Here is a 22,492-nt window from a genome sequence, read left to right as displayed (position 1 = left end):
TTGAATGGGATGAATGGAATTCTCAATGACTTGCTGGCTTAAAAAAAAAAAATGTAGTCATGGTGAATGAGATTTTCTCCCCCCCCCTCTTTTTTTTTTTTTTTCTATTTTCTTCTGGGACTGGGTTTCTCTCTGTAACTCTGGCTGTCCTGGAACTCTGTAGATCAGGCTGGCCTGGAGTTTATGGAAGCCAGCCTGTCTCTGCTTCTTTGAGTGCTGGATTAAAGGTGAGTGCCACCACCACTAGCTGTGACTTACTTCATTTTCATAGCAAGGAATAAAGGAAGAGTCAGTAGTGGAGATAAGGGAAAGGGGTAGAACTTTTTGAGGTATTAAGACAATAGCTCTCAACCTTCCTAATGATGCAACCCTTTAATAAATACACTTCCTCATGCTGTGGTGACCCCCAACCATAAAATTATTTTTGATGCTACTTTGTGACTGTAATTTTGCTGTTATGAATTGTAGTGTAATATCTGATATGGGACCCCTGTGAAAGAACTATTCAGCAACCCAAGGGGTCACGGCCCATTGGTGATGGTATACAGTGGACTATTAGAAATGAGGTTGGTGTAAGAGGTCTATATGCATGATAGTTGTTGAAACCTTGACTGTAGTTTTAAGTATATACTTTTAAAGACAGGGGGTGTGTGTGTGTGTGTGTACACATACGTACGTACACAGGTTACCATTCTTAGTGACAAGCCTCTTTACCTGTTGGGTCATCTGGCCACCAAGTTTTAAATATTTTAATGGCAAGGCATATATTTTATTTTTTAAATATTTATATTTATTTTATGTGTATGGACATTTTGCCTGGATGTATGTATGTGTACCACATGTGTGCCTGGTGTCTGGGGAGGTTAGAAAAGGGATGGATTCTCTAAAACTGGAGTTACAGGTGGTTGTGAGCCACTCACTATGTGGGTGCTGGGAACCAGAGTCTTCTGCAAGAATATGGTCTTAACAGCAGAGCCAACTCTCCAGCCCCTATAGTTTATTTTTATTTATTTATTTATTTGTTTATTTTTTTGGTTTTTCGAGACAGGGTTTCTCTGTGTAGCTTTGGAGCCTCTCCTGGCACTCATTCTGGAGACCAGGCTGGCCTCGAACTCACAGAGATCCGCCTGCTTCTGCCTCCCGAGTGCTGGGATTAAAGACGTACACCACCAACATCCTGCCCCTATAGTTTATTTTTAATATGTAAATTTCTTTTATTAATTTAAAAATATTTGATAGGTATTTTTAATTTTTGAAAAAAGTTTATATGTGTGGGAATTTTATTTTGTCTGCATATATGCCAAGGCACTACTTATTGCCTGGTGTCTGCAAAGGCAAAAACAAAGTGTTGGATCCTTTGGTATTCAAGTTACAGATGTTTGTTATGTGGATTCTGGGAATCAGAACTAGGTCCTCTGGAAGAGTAGTCAGTGCTCTAAGCCCCTGAACCATCTCCCTAGCACTATTTTTAAATTTTTAAAATTAACATACAAAGTAATAGGCTTCATTGTGGCATTTTCCTAATAATTTGTTTTGTTGGTCCTCTCCCATTGTTCTTCTCTATCTACCTGTCTTATATCTCCCCACCCCTAGTTGTCCCCATTCTGCTTTTTATGGTATATGTGACCTCTTGACCTCTTTTCTTCCTCACTGTGACCTATTCTGCTCTTCTTGTCCCTTCTCTAGATTTATAAACTATACTCCCCCCTCCCCCTCTAGAATCCATGTATGAGAAAAAACATGTATTATTTGACTTTCTGAATCTGGGCTACCTCACTTAATTTGCAGATCCATCCTGCAAGTTTCACAGTTTGATCTTTCTTTCCAAGTAAATAAATTTTCATGTTCCACGTTTTTATATGTCATTTATCAGTGGATGGATATCTACACTGATACCATTTTCTCATTATTGTGAATAGAACCACAGTAAACAGGGACATGTGAGCATCTCTGGGATGTAGACTCCTTTGGGTGTATGTCTGGGAGTGATATGGCTAAGTCACGCAGTAGTGGTTATATGTTTTGTTGGTTGAGAACCCTCTGTAGCGATTTCCATATCTGTTATACTGGTTTATTCTCCCATCAGCAGTGAATATGGTTCCTTCCTCCCTCCCTCCCTCTCCTTCCCTCCTCCTCCCTCCCTTCCTCCTCCCTCTCTCCCTCCGTCAACATAGTCAATATTTTTTTCATTTTTGTTCTTTTGTACGTTTTATTTTTTATTTTTATTTTTTACTATTCTCACTGGAGTGAGATGGAATCTCATTGTTTTAATTTGCAGAGAATGACCAGTTCATTTTCCTATTTAGTGATTGGCAGTTTCGTTTGTTTATGTGTATACGTGTGTTTATTTTTGCAGCATTCTGTATTGTAGATATTAAGTCTCTGAAATGGTAGAATCTTTCATTTTGTTGGTAGTTTCCTATGTTGTGCAAAACTGTCTTAGTTTTAATAATTCCACTTGTCAAATCTTGAGGTTAGTATTTTGTGCAACATTACTTGAGTCTTATACAGAAAGTTCTCTAAGCTTATTTTGAAGTATTTCCTAAAAGTTTCAGAATTTGAGGCTGTAAATTAAAATGCTTTAAAAAAAAACACATGTATATATCTTGACCTTTTTGTCAAAAAAGCAGGTGATTTTATTTCTGGGTCCTCTATTCTGTTCCAGATCTATGTGTCTGCTTTTGTGCCAATACAATGTTGCCTTTGTCATTCGAGGTTGGGTATTGTAATATCTCCAATAGTGTTTTTCCTGATTAGGATTGCTTTGGTTATATGTGGCTTTTTTCACTTCCTTGGGACTTTTTAGACCTTTTCCTCCTCATTCTGTGAAGAATGTTACAGGAATTTTGATGGGGATTACATTGAGTATGTAGATTGCTTTTGATACTATAACATAGCATATATGTATTAAGATTTTTATCTGCATGTATCTTAATTGTACCACATGTGTGCCTGCTGCATCAGATCCCTGAAACTGGAGTTAAATAGCTATAAACCTCAATGTGGATGCTAGGAACTGAACTTTGGTTCTCTGTAAGAGCAGCAAGTTCTTTTAACCACTGACCCATCGCCTTTAGCCCCCAGCATGGCATGCATGGCATGTGTTTTAAATGTTATCTGCTGTGTACAGAATCACTCTATGAAGGATTATTTATACAATCTCATTTAATAGTGGCATGTGCATGGTTGCAGCAAATGATATATATTTATATACATATGTGTTTATACATATACACACACACACACACACACACACACACACACACACACACACACACACATAAATAAATTAAAGAGCCCTGGCAAAGTTTTACTAAAGGAGAACTTTCCTGGTTTACTTTTCACCACTCTGTTCTGGTGTACTTCTTATACAATCAGAATCACCTGGGTCAGTTGTAACCAGAGTATATGCTCTAGTAGTTTCCACATGCTGTGCCCAATCCAATATTATTGTAGTAACGGATATCGGTTTTAGCCAACATTGCATAGTATTCTATTTCAGATTTCTTCAAAGCTGGGTGATTGCAGGTGAGGATAGCCAAATTCACTTTGCACTGTCTGATCACCTTCAGAGATTATTGCAGCATGTGCTTTCTAGTTTTTGTAGCAAGTTGGAGACTAGAGCTGAACTACTCCAAGGTCTCTTCATCTTTGTGGCCACCATTTTCCAGCCTAAGGTTTGAGACATTCCCCAGCCAAGATCAGCCACCAAGATGGTTGGGAGCCCAATATTTGGCATTTTGTAATCATTCTTCATGGCTTTTCTGTGAAATCTTGGTATGAATTTTGAGTGTCTTTGTTCTTATTTGCCTTTTGTGAATGTCAAGCATAGCATGTGGGATAATTCAGTGTTGCTATGCAACTGCTAAATTCAATATTTATTATTAATAAAACTGAATAGTGTTAACATTCAGTGAACAGAGGACAGCAAAATATGGATCTATAGTATGCCGTACCTAAGTGTAAGGTTCAGGTATTGTGGGAAGTGTGAACAGAAGAGAAATGACTTGTATGTGGTTATTATTTAGAACAAAATTAGTTGGGGCTAAATCTTTTTTTTTAATTTAAATTCTTTAATTACTACTCATTTACATATCCATCTCCCCCATTCCCTCGCCCTCCCATTCTCCCATGTTCCCCCTCCAACCCCACCCAACCCACCCCTGACTCCTCCCCAGGGATAGTGAGGCCCTCCACCAAAGACCTTCAAAGTCTGTCATATTGTTTGGGGGAGGGCCTAGGCTCTCCTTGCTGTATCTGGGCTGCAATAGTATCCCTCCATAGGGAATGGGCTCCCAAAGTCCATTTGTGCTCTAGGGATAAAGACTGGCTCCACTGTTAGAGGTCCCATAGACTGTCTTGGCCTCCTAGCTGGTACCCACATTCAGAGGGCTTGGTTTGGCCCAATGCTGTTTCCCCAGCTTTATGACTAGGGTCTACATTCTATCAGTAGGTCAGGCCCACTGTTTCTGCAGGTCTCTCCAGCCCCATCTTGGCTCCTTTGCTCATCCCTCTTCCCTCTCCACAACTGAATTCCAGTAGTATGGTTCAGTGCTTAGCTGTGGGTGTCTGTTTCTGCTTTGAACAGCAACTGGATGAAGGCTCTCCTTCCTCTCTCTGCTCCCGGGCTCCAATTTGGTTAGGGGTTCTTGTCCCCATCCCCTTCTTCAAGGGACTATGCAGTCTTCTCCTCCTTGTTTCCTAGTTCCTCTGGCAGTGTGGATTGTAGACTAGTGATCCTTAGCTCTATGTCAAAAAATAAAAAATGAGTGAGTACATAAAAAAAAATGAGTGAGTATATACCATGTTTATCTTTTTGTGATTGAGGGGCTAAATCTTTTATAACTGAATTTATTGTTGTTGATTGCTTGCTTACTTTCTGTGTTCCCTCTCCCCTCCCCCAATACAATACTTTACTCAGTAGCCCAGGCTAGGTGTAGAGATTAATAAATAGTATAGCTCTGAATTTGTGGCATTCCTTCTCACTTAGCTTCTTGAATGCTGAATTACAGGCATTCACCTTATCCAGAGGTTTTTCCAACCTCTGCTTCTTGATCTGTAGTTTTCCTTCCTTCCTTCCTTCCTTCCTTCCTTCCTTCCTTCCTTCCTTCCTTCCTTTCTTCCTCCCTTCCTCCCTTCCTCCCTTCCTCCCTTCCTCCCTTCCTCCCTTCCTTCTTTCCTTCTCTTTCTTTCTGCTAGTGATTATGTGTTACTGATATTTTTCCCGGTTGACCTATTTCAGATTCTATTCTTTGTAAAATTTAAATTATCTCTCTAGCTATCACTTCTTTTCTTTTTCTACTCTGCTATTATGTCTTGTTGTATTTACATTTTTCCTTTTTAGAATTTGGGCCAGAGCACAGCATGGCATAGTGGTGCACACTTGTAACCATAGCATTCTGGAGACTGAGGGAGGATCAGAGCTGGACACCATCCTGGACTGTATGCAGAAACCCTGTCTCAAAAATAAATAAGTGAAAATTTCTTACTATGGAAGTTTGACATGTCTTATAATTTTATATAAACCCAGGTGAAAATAGTAGGTTTATTCTTTCATGTAAGACTACCAATAATCAATCAGCTAGATTTGTCAGCTAGATTTTTAGTTACTTAATACCTTCTAAGATACTCAAATGCTTTCATTTATAAAAATAAGAATTCCCTTTTGGAAAGTAAGAGGGCTCAAAAGTTGGAGACTGTTTTTGAGATTGACCTAAAGGAGCAGGGGTTAGCTATTAAGGAGAGTAGAGAGTATCTAGTCTCCAGGCCCTAAGATAGATAATATCTAGCCATTAATCCTCATTAGTATACCACCACCTCTCTACCTCCACAGTCTTTACTCAAGTCCTTTCTTCTTTTCTAATGTTTGGAAGAGCAAGAGGAAATGGTAATTAATTATATAAGGTAAATAACAAGCAACTATTTGGTTAGTGAGTAATTTAATTTTGCTATGGGAATAATTTGATGTCAAGAAATAAAGTAGAAAAATAATTGCTTTCTATTAATAAATCAAAAGTTACAGTTTAAAAATAATATAAAATCAACTCTAATTACAATATAAACTTCAGTAGCTACTGTATTGAAAATTACAGCTTTAAAGCCAGGCGTTGGTGGCGCACACCTTTAATCCCAGCACTCGGGAGGCAGAGGCAGGCAGATCTCTGTGAGTTCGAGACCAGCCTGGTCTACAAGAGCTAGTTCCAGGACAGCCTCCAAAGCCACAGAGAAACCCTGTCTCGAAAAACCAAAAAAAAAAAAAAAAAAAAGGAAAAAAAATTACAGCTTTATAGGAAGTAGGACAAAGACATTTCTTGAATTACAATGTTATTTTTATTGCCGTTTAAAACAAGACAGTGCTTTTTTGAAGACTACCTTTCTCCTTGTAATTTTAATTGTACATGTATATGGGTGTTTTGCCTGTCTGTTTGTCAATGTACCAAGTGTATGATGCAGTGCCTTTGGAGGCCAAAAAGGGCATTGGACCCCCTGGGACTGGCATTAATAAGGGACAGTTAAGAGCCTATATACAGATGCTGGGAATCAAACCCTGGTCCTCTGGAAGACAAGCTGAGCCACCTCTCCAGCCCCTGAAAGGCTAGCCAGCCATCTTTTCTGTCCTCTTTCGCTTTCTAAATTCTTTGATATTTTTATGCATTTGAAAAGTACCAAATATGCATAACATTAATTCTTTTTAAAGGTCACAGTTAAAGTGCACATGGAGTCTCAGATCTTTTGTAATAAGTATTTGAATTTTATAGTGAAGTCCTTGACTTTTTTTTTTTTTTTTTTTTTTGCCATTGCAGATTCCACTTTGTTTTTTCTCACTTTGTCTGTGTTTCTCTCAATGTACAACAGCAAGATATTTGAAGTATCTTTCATAAACGACATGGTGTATTGGATGTATTTGGTTACAAAACCGAATTTCTTCTTCGGTTTTCTTCTTCTTTCACACTGATAGAAAGACACATTGACTTTAAATATTTTTTATACAGCTATGTGAATATTTTCTCATTTTTTTTCTGTTTGTGTACCTGGTGAGTTTTACTTTTATAAAAGAACCATCATATTATATTGTGAAATAATACAGGGCTTCCTTCTAAAATATAGTGAGAGACGGGGAAACTGTTCTTGAGAATTTTCTTTAGAAAACTATTGACCTAAGAGAAATTTATGTATTATCTGCTATGCAGGAAAAAGAGGACTATTTAGATTATCCTAGAAAGTTTATGGAAGTTCTGAACCCTGACACTTCTTTTTGGGAGGCACTTTTAAAAATGCTAATTTCTGTAATTTTGTGGAACTAGAGAACTGTGAATTTCTATTACATCATTAGTTATTTCTAGTTTCTGTTTTGTTCTTGAATGTACTTTGAGTTTTTACTGAGTTAATCATTAACACAAAAGGCAAACATCCCTTTTTATATTTGTGTGTGAGCATCTCTTCAATATTAGCAAGTGATTCCTGAGAAACTGAAGAAAGCAATATTTTTCAGTGAATACTGTGATAATGAATTTTGTTTCATTTTCTTTCATCCTTCCAGGGTTTGAAAATATTCTTGAAGGGCTGTTTGGACCTGCGTTATTAAAAGATCTCAATTTATTTAAAGGTATTCAAAAATGTTTCTGGTATTTCTCAGTCTGTGGCTAACTCCTTGGTGGTGTAGGTCTTGTGCTCTGTCTTGTAAGGGTGAAACTGCATTCATGTTGCATGCTTGTCTGCTTTATACTGCTTGTGTATGGATGGGAAGCATAATTAATTAACTAATGAACAACTGGGAATTATGTCAAGAATTTTTAAGACAGGTGATGTGGGGGCATAGTGAAAAGAATTTCAAGGTATGGCTGGGAGTAGAGTAAAAAGTTTTGCATGTATGAGACCCTGGGTTTGATTATAACACAAGAGTTTAGCTGTGCAGTGGTGGCACCCACCTTTAATCTCAGAGGCAGAGGCAGAGGCAGAGGCAGAGGCAGAGGCAGAGGCAGAGGCAGAGGCAGGCAGGTCTCTGTGAGTTTTCGGCCATCCTGGTTTATACAGAGCAAGCTCCAGGAAAACTAGGACTGTTACACAGAGAAACCTTGTCTTGGGGGTAGGGGTGGGGGCATGAGAATTTAATGACGGTTTTCTTAAGCTATATAATATTTTGAAGTTAGCTATGATCTATTTTCTGAAATTTTGTTTTATGACTATTAAAACTTGTTTTTCTTTTGCAGAGTGTGAACCTGAAAGCATTTCTGATTGGGCTTTTGATGAAAATTGTCTGTTCTGTTGCTTGAGAAGAGATAAAGTAAAGGTAACCAAGAAGCTTGGGGAACTTGTCTAGTATGGTATTTTAGTTTCTTTCTTTCTTTCTTTCTTTCTTTCTTTCTTTCTTTCTTTCTTTCTTTCTTTCTGTTTGTTTGTTTTGAATCATTTTCGGAGAATTTACAGTAAAAGGAAAATTTGATTTCCTGTTTATACAAGGTTTTTCAGACTTTTCAGTTTAAACTGTTTCTAATAGTTGATTAGCATATTAAGACATCTTACGTCCTGACATACATTGTCTTATGTATCTTTAGGCAGAAGAATTAACTGGGTCTCACACTGTTAAAATGTATGGCAATTAAAAAAAAATAGAAGTTGTTTGTGGTACAAAAAGGTATTAGTTATTAATTTCCGTAGACTTAAAACTTAGTAAGTTTATTTTAAGGCGTTTCTTTATAATATCTGGCTACCAAGTTAACCTTTTGGTTTCTGTTTTACTGCCTTAAAAAAGTTGTAATTGTGCTCTGGAAACATTTCGGTTACTGAACACTCAGCAGTGGGTTTACCACCTCACTTTGCTTTCATGGTACCTCGTTCCCCACAGTTTCCCCCTGCAAAGCCTAGGAAGCATTCTGGACTCTTTCTGCTAAGTACTAACTGTAGGTCATTGGCAGACATCTGTCAGTTACTCCTATTGAAATTTATCCTCTTTTCATCTCCACAGTCATCACTGTAGTGCATACTTCTAGCATTATTTCTGGACTGCTGAAATAACAAGATTTTTATTGAACAAATACTTTTTCTTTTTTCTAATCTTAGAAGTATGTTCTTAAATACTATATGTCTCGCTTTTTTCTTATGCCTCTGCTATCCTGTGAATGGTACACACATGCCCTTGTTGCCGTTTCACCTTTCATACTGTTGTAATAAATGTAGTTTATACCAATTATTTGTCAGTTGACACTGCCTTATTTTGTTCCCCCTTTCCTGAAAGTTTTGAGTAGTTTTCATCCTTCATTCCCAGTTGCTGAAGACAGCCATGCTTATATCTTCTTTGTCTCAGTCTATTCCACTGGTTTACTGCTTATTGTTGAAAAGTAGCTTAACATCTGAATGCCATGTGAGTGGTTTAAGAGCTTATTACATATATTAGGGCATCTTTTTATTGTTTTCTCCATGAAAAATTGCTGCTGCCACTATCCATGATAGTCTATTTTTGTTAAATTAATGAGAAGGTTGTTTTGAAATTTACTGAATTTGAAAGGGTAGAGAATAAAGCAACATTGTCAAGGGCAGGCTATAGGTGGAGTCCATGTTTGTTTGAATTCTGTGTGTTTACATTTATGTATGCACATGTTGGATGCTAGCTATTGAGCAAATCATTTAATAGGAATTATGATAGAAAAAGGAGAAACAGTTGTTTTCTATTCAAATTAGAATTGGGAAGAGAGCTATTCTCTGCCACGTAACAGGTACAATATGTTACTGTAATATGATTGGATGATCTCTCTTTTGATGTATAAGGACAAAATACTGTATCAATATTAGTAGGAGAAGGGGCTGGAGAGATGGCTCAGAGGTTAAGAGCACTGACTGAGTTCAATTCCCAGCAACCACATGGTGGCTCACAACCATCCGTTACGAGATCTGGTGCCCTCTTCTGGTGTGCAGATATACATGGAAGCAGAATGTTGTATACATAATAAATGATGAGATAATGCATCTATTAAAATAGTTGTTTTTGTTGTAGTTTCACAGTTTTTAGTTGACTTTTTAACTTGAATATTTTTCTGTGGGGAGGGGCTGTATGCACATATGTGTGCAGGGTTGCTCATTTATGTGTGTGTACACATATGGAGGCCAGAGGGTTTAGTTTGGTTATCTTCCTATATTGCTCTCTACTTTGTAATTTGAAACAAAGTGTCACTGAACCTTGATGTTACTACTGTCATGCAGATTAGCTGCCAGAGAACCCTTGGAATCTACCCGAATCCATTGCTCACTTCTCTCACTGCAGACGTTCCAGGTGTGCATTGGTTGTGTCCGATTTTCCCATGAGCTCTAGGGATCTGAACTTACTCAGTCATCTCCCCAGATGGAGAAAGAGTGTTTCTGTTTGACAGCTCAGCTGGTTCTAAGAGTCTGTTTCCTTCATTAGACACCATATAATCTCTGTGATTTACTTATTTTTTTTTTTCAAGAGAGCTATCCAGTACTGGAAAATAGGAAGTGAAGAAGCCTAAGTAATGTAAAATCTTGTAAATCGCCTGGGATTCTTTGCAGATATTTGTAACATCTTACCTGAGAAAGAATAGAATATAGAACTAAACCCATTGCTTTGAAGCTTACATCTGTAAAAAAAAAAGTGGGGGGGGGGAAATACCAGGAAAACATGATAAAATGTAACAGTGTTGTGCATATTACTGGAGTCTTGAGTTTGGGGTTAATGATGAAATAATCTATAGTATGTATGGAAAAGCAGAAGTAATGGCATGTTTGAAAAAGAAGTAGATGTTGTATGTTTTGTTTTATTTTTGTTTTTTTAAATTTAAGCTAATTGAAATTTTAGTGACTAATAAGCCTTTTAGAATGTATAATGTAAATACAACTTTCATATTTATTTATTATGCATGTGAAAAAAATCAAGTAGCTAGCTATCTCTAGGAAATAGAACTGTGTTCACCTAAATTTTATAGCGGTCCCTCTTTCTATGGGAATGTATCCTAAGATCTCTGTTTATGCCTAAAATTATTGCTGGTATTGAGTCTTAACATACATACTGTTTTTCCTGTCTATATAAGCTTATGGTTTATAATTAGGCACAGTAGGTTAACGATAGTGACTAAAGTTGAAACAATCAAAGAGGTTCCTGTTCATGCTTCCACTCATCAATTTAATGCCTTTTTTGCTTTAATTAAGGACTTTGATGTATCGTGGCTGTAACTTTGTTAGAACTTTATCACAATTTCACAGATTGAGCCTGTCACTCCATTGATTTTTGTTTAAGACTTGTTTATTTCACTTTAACGTATCAGTGTTTTGCCTGCATGCATGACTGTGCATCATAGTCATGCCTGGTGCCTGCTGAGGTCAGATGAGGGCTTTGGATCTCCTAGAAGTGGAATTGAATCCAGATTCTCTGCAAGGACAAGTGCTCTTAACTGCTGAGCCATCTCTCCAGCCTCTACCGTTACTTTCTTAGCAGCCTCAGCATACAATTTTAAAAAGATTTTTGATTTTTAATTATGTGTTTATGTGTGTGTTGGGGGCAGGAAGGTTGTGCCAGTGGAGACCAGAGGTGTTGAATCTCCTAGAGGTGGAGTTACAGACAGTTGTGAGGCACCTGATGTGGGTGCTAGGAATTGAATTCTGGTACTTCCTTAACCATCTCTCCAGCCTAGCATATGATTTTTTTTTAATCCTTACAATATTAATAACTTTCACCTTTTGTTATGAAGTATTTTATGACATATTGGAATTTCTGGCCTCACTACATTATTTTTTTGGCGGCATTGTTTAGTAAAATACAGTTTACCTATAGACAGCACTATGATAGCTGACAGTTTATTTGCTAACTAACAGCTGTATGTACTGCACCAGAGCAAGGCAGTTTGAGATTTCACTGTACTACCCATAGTAGCAGACACTTAAAAAACATGTGAATGGAAACTAAGAGAAACTACTTCAGTAAAATACCACAGAGGTTAGAGAATATAGATAAACACAGCCATCTTTTGCATGTCCTTTTTGCCAATACATTTTTGTATGTTACAGTTTAATCCTCAAAACAACCCTGTGAAGTTTGCTTAAATCTCTTCTAATTTTACAAATAAGATGGAAACAGAGACTGTTATAGGCAAATCCACATAATTGATATTTCACCTTTGTTTTTTGGCATTAATCCAGTTTGTTAACAAAACAGCAATAAAAATACTGGAAGGCAGAAGAAGAATTAAGCAGGACTTGGAATTACTTGCTTGGAAAGAGGGGGGAAAAAGAGGGTAAAAGAGCTTGGTGCCGTTTGAAATGACCAGTTTGAGCTATGCTGGGAGTCAGTGAGTCCCAACTTTCTGGCTTGCTCCAATGTTCCTGTTTTCCCTTTTCTGTTAAGTGGCAAGAGTAAATATTCTGTGTACTTACTAAAAAGGAAGCTGAGAATTTTCATAAACTTGAAAATATTAATTTATATTTTGAGTGTGTCCATGTGTCAAGAATATATTCATAATCCTCATTAAGAAAATATTCATGCTGGGCATTGGTGGTGCACACTTTTATCCCCAGCTCTCTGGAGGCAGAAGCAGGCGGATCTCTGTGAGTTCAAGGCCAGCCTGGTCTACAGAGTGAGTTCCAGGACAGCCACAGTAGTTGCACAGTGAAACCCTGACTTGCAAAACTAAAAAAGAAAAAAAAAAAAACAAAAACAAAAAGAATATATTCATAATCCTCATTACTTACTCATCTGCTGATTCAATTTTTTTTTTTTTTTTGGCTGAAAGAAGGAATCGTTTGTTTGTTTGTTTTGAGATAGACTTACTACACCTACCAGGTTGGCCTTATGCTCCCAGTCCTCCTGCCTCAGTCTTCTGCATGCCACCGTGCCTGGTATTTAGTCTTTAAAAAGTTTTTTTTTTAGGCATAAGATGGGCATGATGGTACCATAATACCTGGAACTCCAGGTAGGAAATATTAAGGACAAAGTCCCCATTCTCATACAAGTATTTTTAAAGCTCATAATACAAGAGAATATAAATAAACAAAGTAATAGATGTTACTGGAGTTGCTTTATTAAAGAAGTAGAACCCAATTTGTACCTCAAAAGAACATCTGTACTTAAACCAATTAAGTCGTTTTTTAGTGTGCAGTAGAGAGATACTCATAATGAGAAATCATAAGATCTAGCAATAACCCAGAAAATGAGCCTGAACTAGGATCTTTACTTGAATATTAATAGGTAAGATTCATTTAGAGAATTTGGATTAAAGCTTTAGCAGTATATGGTGATTATACATGCATTATGTAAATGTTAGTGGATGGAAATAAAGGAGAAGGAAGTGATACTAACTTCAGCTTTCAAGCTCAGGTGGCTTTTGAGGAAGGAGGGAAAGGTGTGATAGCCAGTGAAGTTACTTGGAAAGTAGTTTATTGTGAAAGCAAGCATATAATTGAAAATGTCCAGTCCAAATAGAGTTCTGTAAATGAAATTGAAATACAGCATGTGGGATGAAATCTTGGGAGAATTTTAGAGCAAATGATATATTTAAGGGAGATAAATCCTAAAGACTTCCAGGGGACCTTCAATTTTAGGAAGTAGGAAAAAATCAAATTGGAAAGAACAGTAAAAGAGATGCCTGCTTTACATCAAGTATCTTCTAGATTCCACATGTAACAAAATACAGGGACTGTTGTCATCTTTACTGTACTCGCATAGACTCCTGGGCCACCTCTCAGAATAGAATGGACCTGGAGGGAAGTGAAGGATGCCCAGAGTACACTCTTGAGAGGCTGGCATGCCAGGGTTACTGTGGTGAGGGCTGGATGGACGGCCAGTTTTCAGTATTAGTGAGAAACTAGATGATTGTGTTAAGTAATGGATATATCTTACCAAATTTTTAAGTAATTAAAAAGAGTGGTAAGGAAAACAAGCAGAGAATGAATAGACACAGAGTTAGAGACAAGATTTTGGAGGAAGCTTGAGCACTGTTCATATTCTTAGAAGAAGCTGGAGAGGAAGAAATTGAAACAGGTGCTGGAGACATGGCTCAGATTTGATACTGCTCTTCCAGAGGACTCAAGCTCACTTCCAGTACTCATGTCAGACCAGACTGTTCACAACCTCCTGAAACTCCAGCTCCAGGGGACCCAACATTCTCTTCTGACATCGCTGGCACAGCTCTCCCCCATGTGCATGCACCATATACATACACATATACACATAATTAAAAGTTTAAAAGCAAAACCAACAGAAGTGGGGAGCTAGTTACAAACAATGGTGCGATTAGGACACACTCAGTGTAACTCTAGGAGTCACAGTTGTTGGGATTCAACAAGGCAAGAATGCCTTAAGACTTTTGCCTGCAACTTGTTCGCAGAACGTCGTCATTTGGATTACTGTTGAGAGCATCCTAGCATACCAACAACAAGAAAGATAGTTTCATAAAAACTAACTGATAGAATGACTTCATTCAGCTTTGTATTTTGAAGCAAGAAAAATTACTAAAGTCTTCATATTAAAAAAAAATTCTTGTTAGTGTTACATTTTGTTAGCATAAAAAAAGTGAGGCATTTTGAATAGACATTAAGGTTTTAAGATTTTATTGAGTGTGAAGTTCTGAGGTTCTCTAAAAAAGTTTCTTCTTCCTTGAGAAGACTCCTCTCCCCCCACCCCCTCCCTGACCCATCCCCACACTAGGAAACCCTTGCTCTCCTGGAACTCTTACGTAGATCAGGTTGACCTAGAACTCAGAGATTCACTTGTCTGTTTCTGCTTGCCAAGGACTGGGTGTTTGCACATGGACTATCTTTCTCTTCTTTCCCCTCTGTTATAAAAGACTATAGTATTTCTCTTGTCTTTATTGTTTGTATTAGGTGTATGTTCTTTACAATATTACTTGTATTTTCTTTATACTTTTTTATTACATTTATTTATTGATGAGTAGGCATGTGCTGGTCAGAGGACAACTTGCAGGAGTTCCAGCCACCATGTAGGTGCCAGCTCAAACTTGGGTCCTCAGATTTGGAGGAAAGCACCTTCCTTCATCTGCTGAATCATCTTGCCACTCTTATTTACATCTTTGAGTATACCTCTTTGTGGTTTAATTGTATGTTTGTTTGGTTTTTAATTTTTAAAGGATTTTATTTATGTGTATCTGTGAGCACACATCTGTGCAAGTGGCCTCAGAGGCCAGGATAACATGGAACTGGGGTTATAGACAGTTGGGAACTGCCATGTAGGAAATTTAATATAGATCCTCTGGATAGTAGCTAGTGCCTTTACTGACTGAGCCATCTCTCCAGTCCCCACAGATAGTACTTTTATCAATAGAGTAATGTAATAGAAGAATTAAGAAATACGTAATGCAAGATAACTAGTGCTGTCTAGTGTACAGATACAGTGCTGTAGGAGTTCATAATGCTTAGATTATGTAATGCTATTATTCTGAATGGGCGGCTTTATATCCTTGCACTTAAAATGACCACAGGCATCTAGGGACATTCATAGTCATAAGAGGAGAGTGGATAAAAATTTCAGAAAGCCTTCTGATGTGTTGGGCTGTTGAATGAAAATTGGGGGTAGTATCAACTTTGGATTTTCAGTAAGTAGAAATCCTTATTAACTGTGAGGATGGCTTAGACTTATCTTTAATACTTTTTAATAGCTTGTACTTTTGTAATGTAAGGAAACTATCCACAGCAAAGGGTGAGTTTTTGTACGTTCTGAATAATGCATTAAAACTCAGTTTCTGTAGAATTCCTTTAAGAAGTTCTAAAAGATAGATGCCTAGAGGAGGATTCATTTTCTTTCAAATGCCTACAGCTTTGCCATTTTCTGTCAGCTTATGAGGTTGTAGGTATGCGTCATTAAGAAGCTAAGAGAATGTGTGTGGGGGCGTTCTGGAGTAGTTAATAGGAATTGTATTAAACTTTTAGGTTGTTTGGAGTAATACCAACATCTTAATACTAAGTATTTGTCTTTAAAAAGTAAAAGGAATTTACTTACTTCCAATAGTAAAGTCGACAACTGTACAATAAGTATTCTCATTACACAAAAGCACCAGCCAGTGGGAGACAAAGGTATTGGATGATACTCAGTCTCAGATCTAGTATTCACGTGAGAAACTCTTGAGCAGCTGGGCAGCTGGCTTAAGGTGGTCTCTATTTTAATACTAATGGCAAGAATTGTATGATTCTTTTTTTTTTTTTTTTTTTCCCCAAGACAGAGTTTCTCTATATAACAATCCTGGCTGTCCTGGAACTCACTTTGTAGACCAGGCTGGCCTCAAACTCACAGAGATCCACCTGTCCTATCAGTTTTGAAGTTGTTGTTGTTGTTGTTCTCCCCCCCCTCACCCCCTCCCCCTTTGAGACAGGGTTTCCTCTGTGCAGCAGTCCTGGCTGTCCTGCAACTGGCTTTGTGTAGACCAGATTGTCCTCGAATTCCCTGAGGTCCACTTGCCTTTGCCTCCCCAAGTGCTGGGATTAAAGACTTGCGTCACCATTGCTCTGCTGTCTTAATACTCTTTACAGATAGATATTGTTCTTGGGGACTTCAGATCATTGAGTTTTCAATTTCTTATTTTTAAAAATGTTTATGTTAATGTCACTACCTCTCTGAAATCCTAATTCTTGTAGATTCATTAGTGTTGAACCATTACTTCCTTATGCTTCAGTTCTTCACATACCCGCATTAAACAGTCCCTCCCAAATTAAAAAATAAAAGCTGAAGACACATTCAGCCTTTAAACTTAGTTGTTTCCTTACTCATTAACTTGGTAGTCTGCTTAGCCATATTGAAGATAGCATTTATATCTAGCAAAAATGCATTAAGCAAGTTCATACTTTGTTTATATAAAGAACAATAATTTTAGAGTCTTTGTTAGATAATTGACCTTAAAGTATATGAACATTTAAAGTAGTGAGGCCATTTTATCTAGGGATTGCTGGCATTTAAAATAATAAGATGAAGGAAATTGACATTTAAATCAATGAATTGCATCTTGTCAGCTCTTTTTAGCTCATTGCTTAAAATGTCAGGAAGCCATGGATAACAGGCAGGAAGGCTGTAGATATACAGTAGTGGCTCTGGAAGGCTCTTCTAACATAGTTACTACAACACTTGCTTTTAGTTCCTAGGTTTTTATACCCTGTGGTATGAATTAATAGCATTTGCACCTAAATTTAGATAATCAAGGCACATAGTAGGTATGTATTTAAATAGGAGTGGCTTTCAAAAGTCATCCTTTCATGTTTGTATTACACTTGGGAAATCCAGGCTGCTTTATTCTTCTGAAGTGAAGCTTGCCATTTGATTTTCCATTTCCTTTTCTTTCATTCTCTCGAGAAAATTAACTGCCATTTATTTAAGCCCCGTCCTCCAGTCTTACCTCCCCAGATGTAGGGTGACAAATGTTAGACTTGGTAAGAAATAGTAAGGAATGTTTAGCCTTACTATTTAAAAATTAACAGTTTATTGTTGCAAGGGCTAACTTCCATGCTGATATAAGTTTCTTGCATTGTTTATTCAGTAACACCTTTGCTATTCCAGGGATCCCTGGAGCTATGGTTGTTTTAAATCTGGGTGAAGTTTCACATTTCTTATGCTGTCACTAAGTCTTGCTCACAGGCTGCTTTTTAAGTATCATCAAGTTAAAAGAAGAGATTATACAGCAGAACTTGTATGTGGCTTGTATGACCTTAGGAATTAACTGTTCGACCCTTAACAGAACACTTCTTACTTTGAGTGGAACATTTACTCTTGTGCACATTTGGAACCTAGTATATTTACTACCCTGTAACTAATTTTTAGTGGTCTTTTCAAAATCGAGGTAGTATTTTTATACTGTAAAACTAATTCAAAGTGTAGGGTTAGGTGATTTTTGGTACATCTTTTCAGCTTTATATATATAAAACGACCAGCACAGTGATAGTTCCACTTACCCTGATGTCCTCCCTCCTTTGTAGTTCGTCCCTTCCCCAGACCTCCAGGCTTATACAATCCCTAGCATTTTATCTTTCTTAGAATTATGTATGATCCTGCAATGTGCAGTCTTACGTTTGACTGTTTTTGCTTGACATAAATATTCAGGCTACTATTTGCTTTTGTGTACAATGTTCTGTTCCTTTTTATTTTCTTTGTAGTTTTCCTTAGCATAGACATAACACAATTTAGCCCCTTATTATTAAATTTATTTTATGTATATGAGTGTCATGCATTTATGTGTATATACCGAATGTGTGCCTGTATGAGTGTGTGTATACCCAATGTGTGCCTGTGCCTGCCAGGGTCAGAAGAATCCAATACTATGGCACTGGAGTTACAGACTAGTGTGAGCTGCCATATGATGCTTGGAACTCAAATTCTGTCCTCTGCAAGAATAGTAAGTACTCTCAGCCACTGAGCCATCTTTGTCCTCAAGCTGTTCATTTTTTATGGACCTTTGAATTGTTAGATGATGACTATTATGACTTACTCATTTATAAGTCTCTTTGAGGGCATTGAGTCTATTTTCATGCTGAGTAGTATTGTATGCTACTCATCTATTAACCGCACAAGAGAACACCAGTGTTCCACATCATGCCAGTGTTAGGTGTTGTCAGTCTTCACATTATCCAGTGGTTATCTGTCTGTATTAGTATCTGATTCATGACAGTTTAAATTTTTTATTTCTTAGGGACCAAATGATGTTGAGATTTTCATTCTTATTCATCTCTCCCTGCTTTCTTTCCATTCCCTTCTCTGTTCATACATAGGTAGGTGTGTGTGTGTGTGTGTGTGTGTGTGTGTGTGTGTGTGTGTGTGTGTGTGTGTGTGTGTGTGTGTGTGTGTGTGTGTGTGTGCGCGCGCGCGCGAGCACACGTGCACACGTGCACATGCACGCATGATAAAAGATTTCTTTGGCTTGTTTGCTTAATAAGTTATAATCATTCTTTATAAACCTTTTGGTCAGGTGTGACTTACAGCTATTGTCTCCTCGGCTGTAGCTGGTTCCCTTACTCCCTCCCTCCTTCCCTCCCTCCCTCTTAAAGATTCATTCATTCAATTTATTTATTTGCCCATTTATTCTGGAAATCAAACTTAGGTCTCCAGGAATATGTGGTAAGTGTCTTTACCCACTGAGCCATCTCCCCAGCCCACTCAGGTATTTTCTTACAGTGGCACAAAATAGACTAAGATACACTCTATATTTGAAAACATCTTTTGGAGATTTTTTATTGCAGTGCCACTCCAAAAAGTAGTAAAGCACAATATTAGGTAATAAGAGGACATATTTTTAAAGTTTTCTTTCTTTCTTTCTTTCTTTCTTTCTTTCTTTCTTTCTTTCTTTCTTTCTTTTTTTTAAATGTGTATAGCCATTTTGCCTGCATGTATGTCTGTGCACCATGTGTGTACAATGCCAAGTAGGGTGGAAAAGGTCATTGGATCCCCTGTAGTTATATCAGGATCCCCTGTTGTGAACTATATGTGGTGCTAGGAATTAATCTTGGGTCCTCTGGAAGAGTAGCCAGTGCTCTTGATGTCTTATTGGAGAAGAGCTTAGCCAGTTCACTGTTGCTCCTTTAGAACTGGATGCTATTGCACCAATAACTGTATGGTTAATTACTCAGTACTGTGTGGTTACAATGATCAAGTGGATTTTGGAGACAGAATCAACTGTAGGTGTGAGCCGATTTGCCAACTTAACCTAAAGGAAGTAACTCCTAGAAAGATAGAAATTCCAAATTAGGCCTTCAACTTTTTTTTCTTACCAAAACCTTTTTAATAATTGGCACACCTAATGCCCTCTTTTTTTTTCTTAAGTTTACAGAACAGTATCACATTTCTGTTACTTTTTGCCATACCATATGTAATGCATCTATTTAAAATGCAGATGTGATAGAGGAGCAATACTGGAGTATTTTTTTGTTAATTTCTAGTCACTTGGCTGTTCAGTTCTGTTAGCTATATGCCACATAAATGTTGCTGTTTTTATTGGCTCTTTTTGTATTTTATATATGTTTATGTATGTGCAGCAAGGGACAGGACAGACAGTAAGCCATGTGTTATTGATGCATTATCTCTGCAAAAAATTTTTTTTTTCTGAGACAGGATTTCTCTTTATAGGCCAGGCTGTCCTGGAATTGAGCTTGCCTTTGCCTTATGAGTTGCTGGGATTAAAGGTGTGTACCACCTCACCTGGCTTGATATAAATTTGTAAAGCAGGGATGTGTAGGAGCAGTTGATTATAAGGATAATTAAAGCAAAACAAAGTGTATGATTTTGTTCTATTTTTAATCTTTCGTTATTGTTCTATATAAAAGCAAGTGGAACAGCCATTTAACTGAAAAAGTTATTTGTACATGTAGCGCAGTTGGACTTGACAGTGTATTCATTCTCATGTGGATAGAGTGCATAAGTTAATGGAGGTATCTTTCAGTTCCTAACCACCTTTTTTGAGACGGTCTCTTACTGAAACTGAAGATCACCATTCTGTTGGGCTGGACAGTCTGCCAGCAAGCCCTAGGGATCCAGTGTCTCTGCCTCTCCAGTGCTGATATTGTGGGCTATGCTTTGTCTGGCTTTTCTTCTGAGTGCTAAGGGTCTGAACTCAGGTTCTTGTTCTTGCATGACAGTAATTTTACTGATTACTGAACCATCTCCTCAGCCTCTCAAAGTAATTTTAAAACAACCATGTAGCACTGTCCAGTCACTAACTCTTATACACAAGCTCAAATATTCTTCTACAGATGAGATGGGCTTCAAGAACAGAAAACTGTTACTACTCTTTCTAGGTAGACAAATCAATAGAATTAGAAAGTACCTAAAGGCACTATTTTAAAAAACTTTTTTTTGTGAACAATTCAGAGGCAGCTGGTAGCTCCTTTTTAGTAACAATTGAAAAAGCTAACAATGAGCCAGGCATTGGTTTGCATGCTTTTTTAGTCCTGCACTTGGGAGATTGAGTCCCGTGGATTTCTGAGTTCAAGGCCAGTACATTCTACAAAACAAGTTCCAGAACAGCAAGGGCTAAACTGAGAAACCCTGTCTCAAAAAAAAAAAAAAAAAAAAGCCTTCCTGAAATCTAAGTTTCAAATATTAGTGACAGGTTTACCCCTGCAAAAATAAAAATGATCTCATTTTTGTTGCAGCATGCTTAGTATTTTATGTCCCAATATATGGCAATAACAGTAGAATAATCAACTAAGAGCTTGATGTGTGAACCAAGTATGGGCAGATCAGCTTGCAGTTTGGAGGAAGAACAGATAGACTGGAAGACAGCCAGACTTCACAGAGACACTAGTAGTCATAACAGTGTCCTCTAAGAAATGACATTAGGACCTACATGCTAAATTGATTGAGGTGAATGTACTCTTGCAATTTCAGTACTTTGGAGGTATAAGAAAGAGAATGATATGTTCAATTGAGCCGGGGCAAATACTAAGGCTCTGCTTCATATATGGGGAAAACCAGAACATTATCAATCATGTAAACCCAGCAACATAATACCTATAAGGCCACATTGCTCGTTTTCACTAGGTATGTGTGGAACATTCTCCAGGCTAGACCATGTATTAGGACATAAGATAGATTCTCCCCTGCAGTTCTGAGGATCAAACCCAGGGTTTTCAACATGCTGTGCATGTTTCTTAACTGAGCTACACCCCAGACCCTTAAATTAATACATTTTAAAAGGTTGAAATTTTACTAACTTTTCCAACAAGATGGAATGAAAATTAGAAACCTGTAACAGGAAATACAACGAATTCACAAGCATGGAAATTGAAACACTTTTGTTAGTAGATACAAGAACAGATCCCAGAAGAAATTATAGACTAGCTCAATGAACTAAAATAAAACTTGACATCTAATTACCAGTATAGATAATCTATGGTTTCAAATACCCACAGTAAAAAGGAAAAATTTCAAGCCAGTATCCTAATCACCCCCTTAAAGAAACTGAAAAAATATGAACAGACTAGTTGAAAACAAACAGAAAAATAAGTTCAGAGCACACATAAATAAAATAGTATAGAAAATGATAGAGAAAAAGATCAAGGGGCTAGAGATATGGCTCAGTAGTTAAGAACATTGGCTGTTCTTCTAGAGGACGTAGGTTCAAGCCCATATTGCAGCTCATAAGTGTTTTAATTTAAGCTCCAGGGGATCCTGTACTGACTCCTGGCCTCTGTGGGCACTGCATGCATGTACTGCATAAGACATACTTTCAGGCAAAACACCCATACATATAAAATAAAAATACTAAAAAGACCTCCAGCAATTATTTGAAAACATAAACAAGATTGATAAACTGATGCTTAAAAAAGAACAGACTCAATTAATCATGACTGATGATAGGGGAATTACCTCCAACTTTATGGCACTAAAACAGATTACATGGGGAAATATTATGAATAATTTATATGCTAAAAATTAAATAACTAGATGGTGTAAATTTCTAGAAAGACTAAAGTATCAAAAAATTTATTAATTTAAGAAATATGTTTGAACCAGGTGGTTGTGGTGCATGCCTTTAATCCCAGTACTCGGGAGGCAGAG

The 22,492-nt window shown here is 37.4% G+C and overlaps 1 protein-coding gene and 1 pseudogene across 8 annotated transcripts in view; one reads left to right on the top strand and one right to left on the bottom strand.

Moving 5' to 3' along the window:
- The window catches only part of Lcor (ligand dependent nuclear receptor corepressor), a 114,391-nt gene that overhangs the window by 35,114 nt on the left and 56,785 nt on the right, over positions 1–22,492 (top strand). For all 8 annotated transcript variants that reach the window (XM_035441835.1, XM_027407331.2, XM_027407328.2 and 5 more), the window contains 2 exons: positions 7,541–7,606; positions 8,211–8,290. Coding sequence is in view for 3 of the 8 variants with exons in the window: in XM_035441834.1 (XP_035297725.1) it covers positions 7,541–7,606; positions 8,211–8,290 (146 nt within the window). In the remaining 5 variants the exon portion in view is untranslated. The remainder of the gene's footprint in view (positions 1–7,540; positions 7,607–8,210; positions 8,291–22,492) is intronic.
- Positions 3,335–6,888, bottom strand: LOC103160437 (annotated as a pseudogene).

The sequence above is a fragment of the Cricetulus griseus genome, chromosome 3 (assembly GCF_003668045.3).
Source record: "Cricetulus griseus strain 17A/GY chromosome 3, alternate assembly CriGri-PICRH-1.0, whole genome shotgun sequence".
NCBI lineage: Eukaryota > Metazoa > Chordata > Mammalia > Rodentia > Cricetidae > Cricetulus > Cricetulus griseus.
Note: the sequence above shows the minus strand (reverse complement) of the source record. Positions and strands in the feature narration are given on the sequence as shown.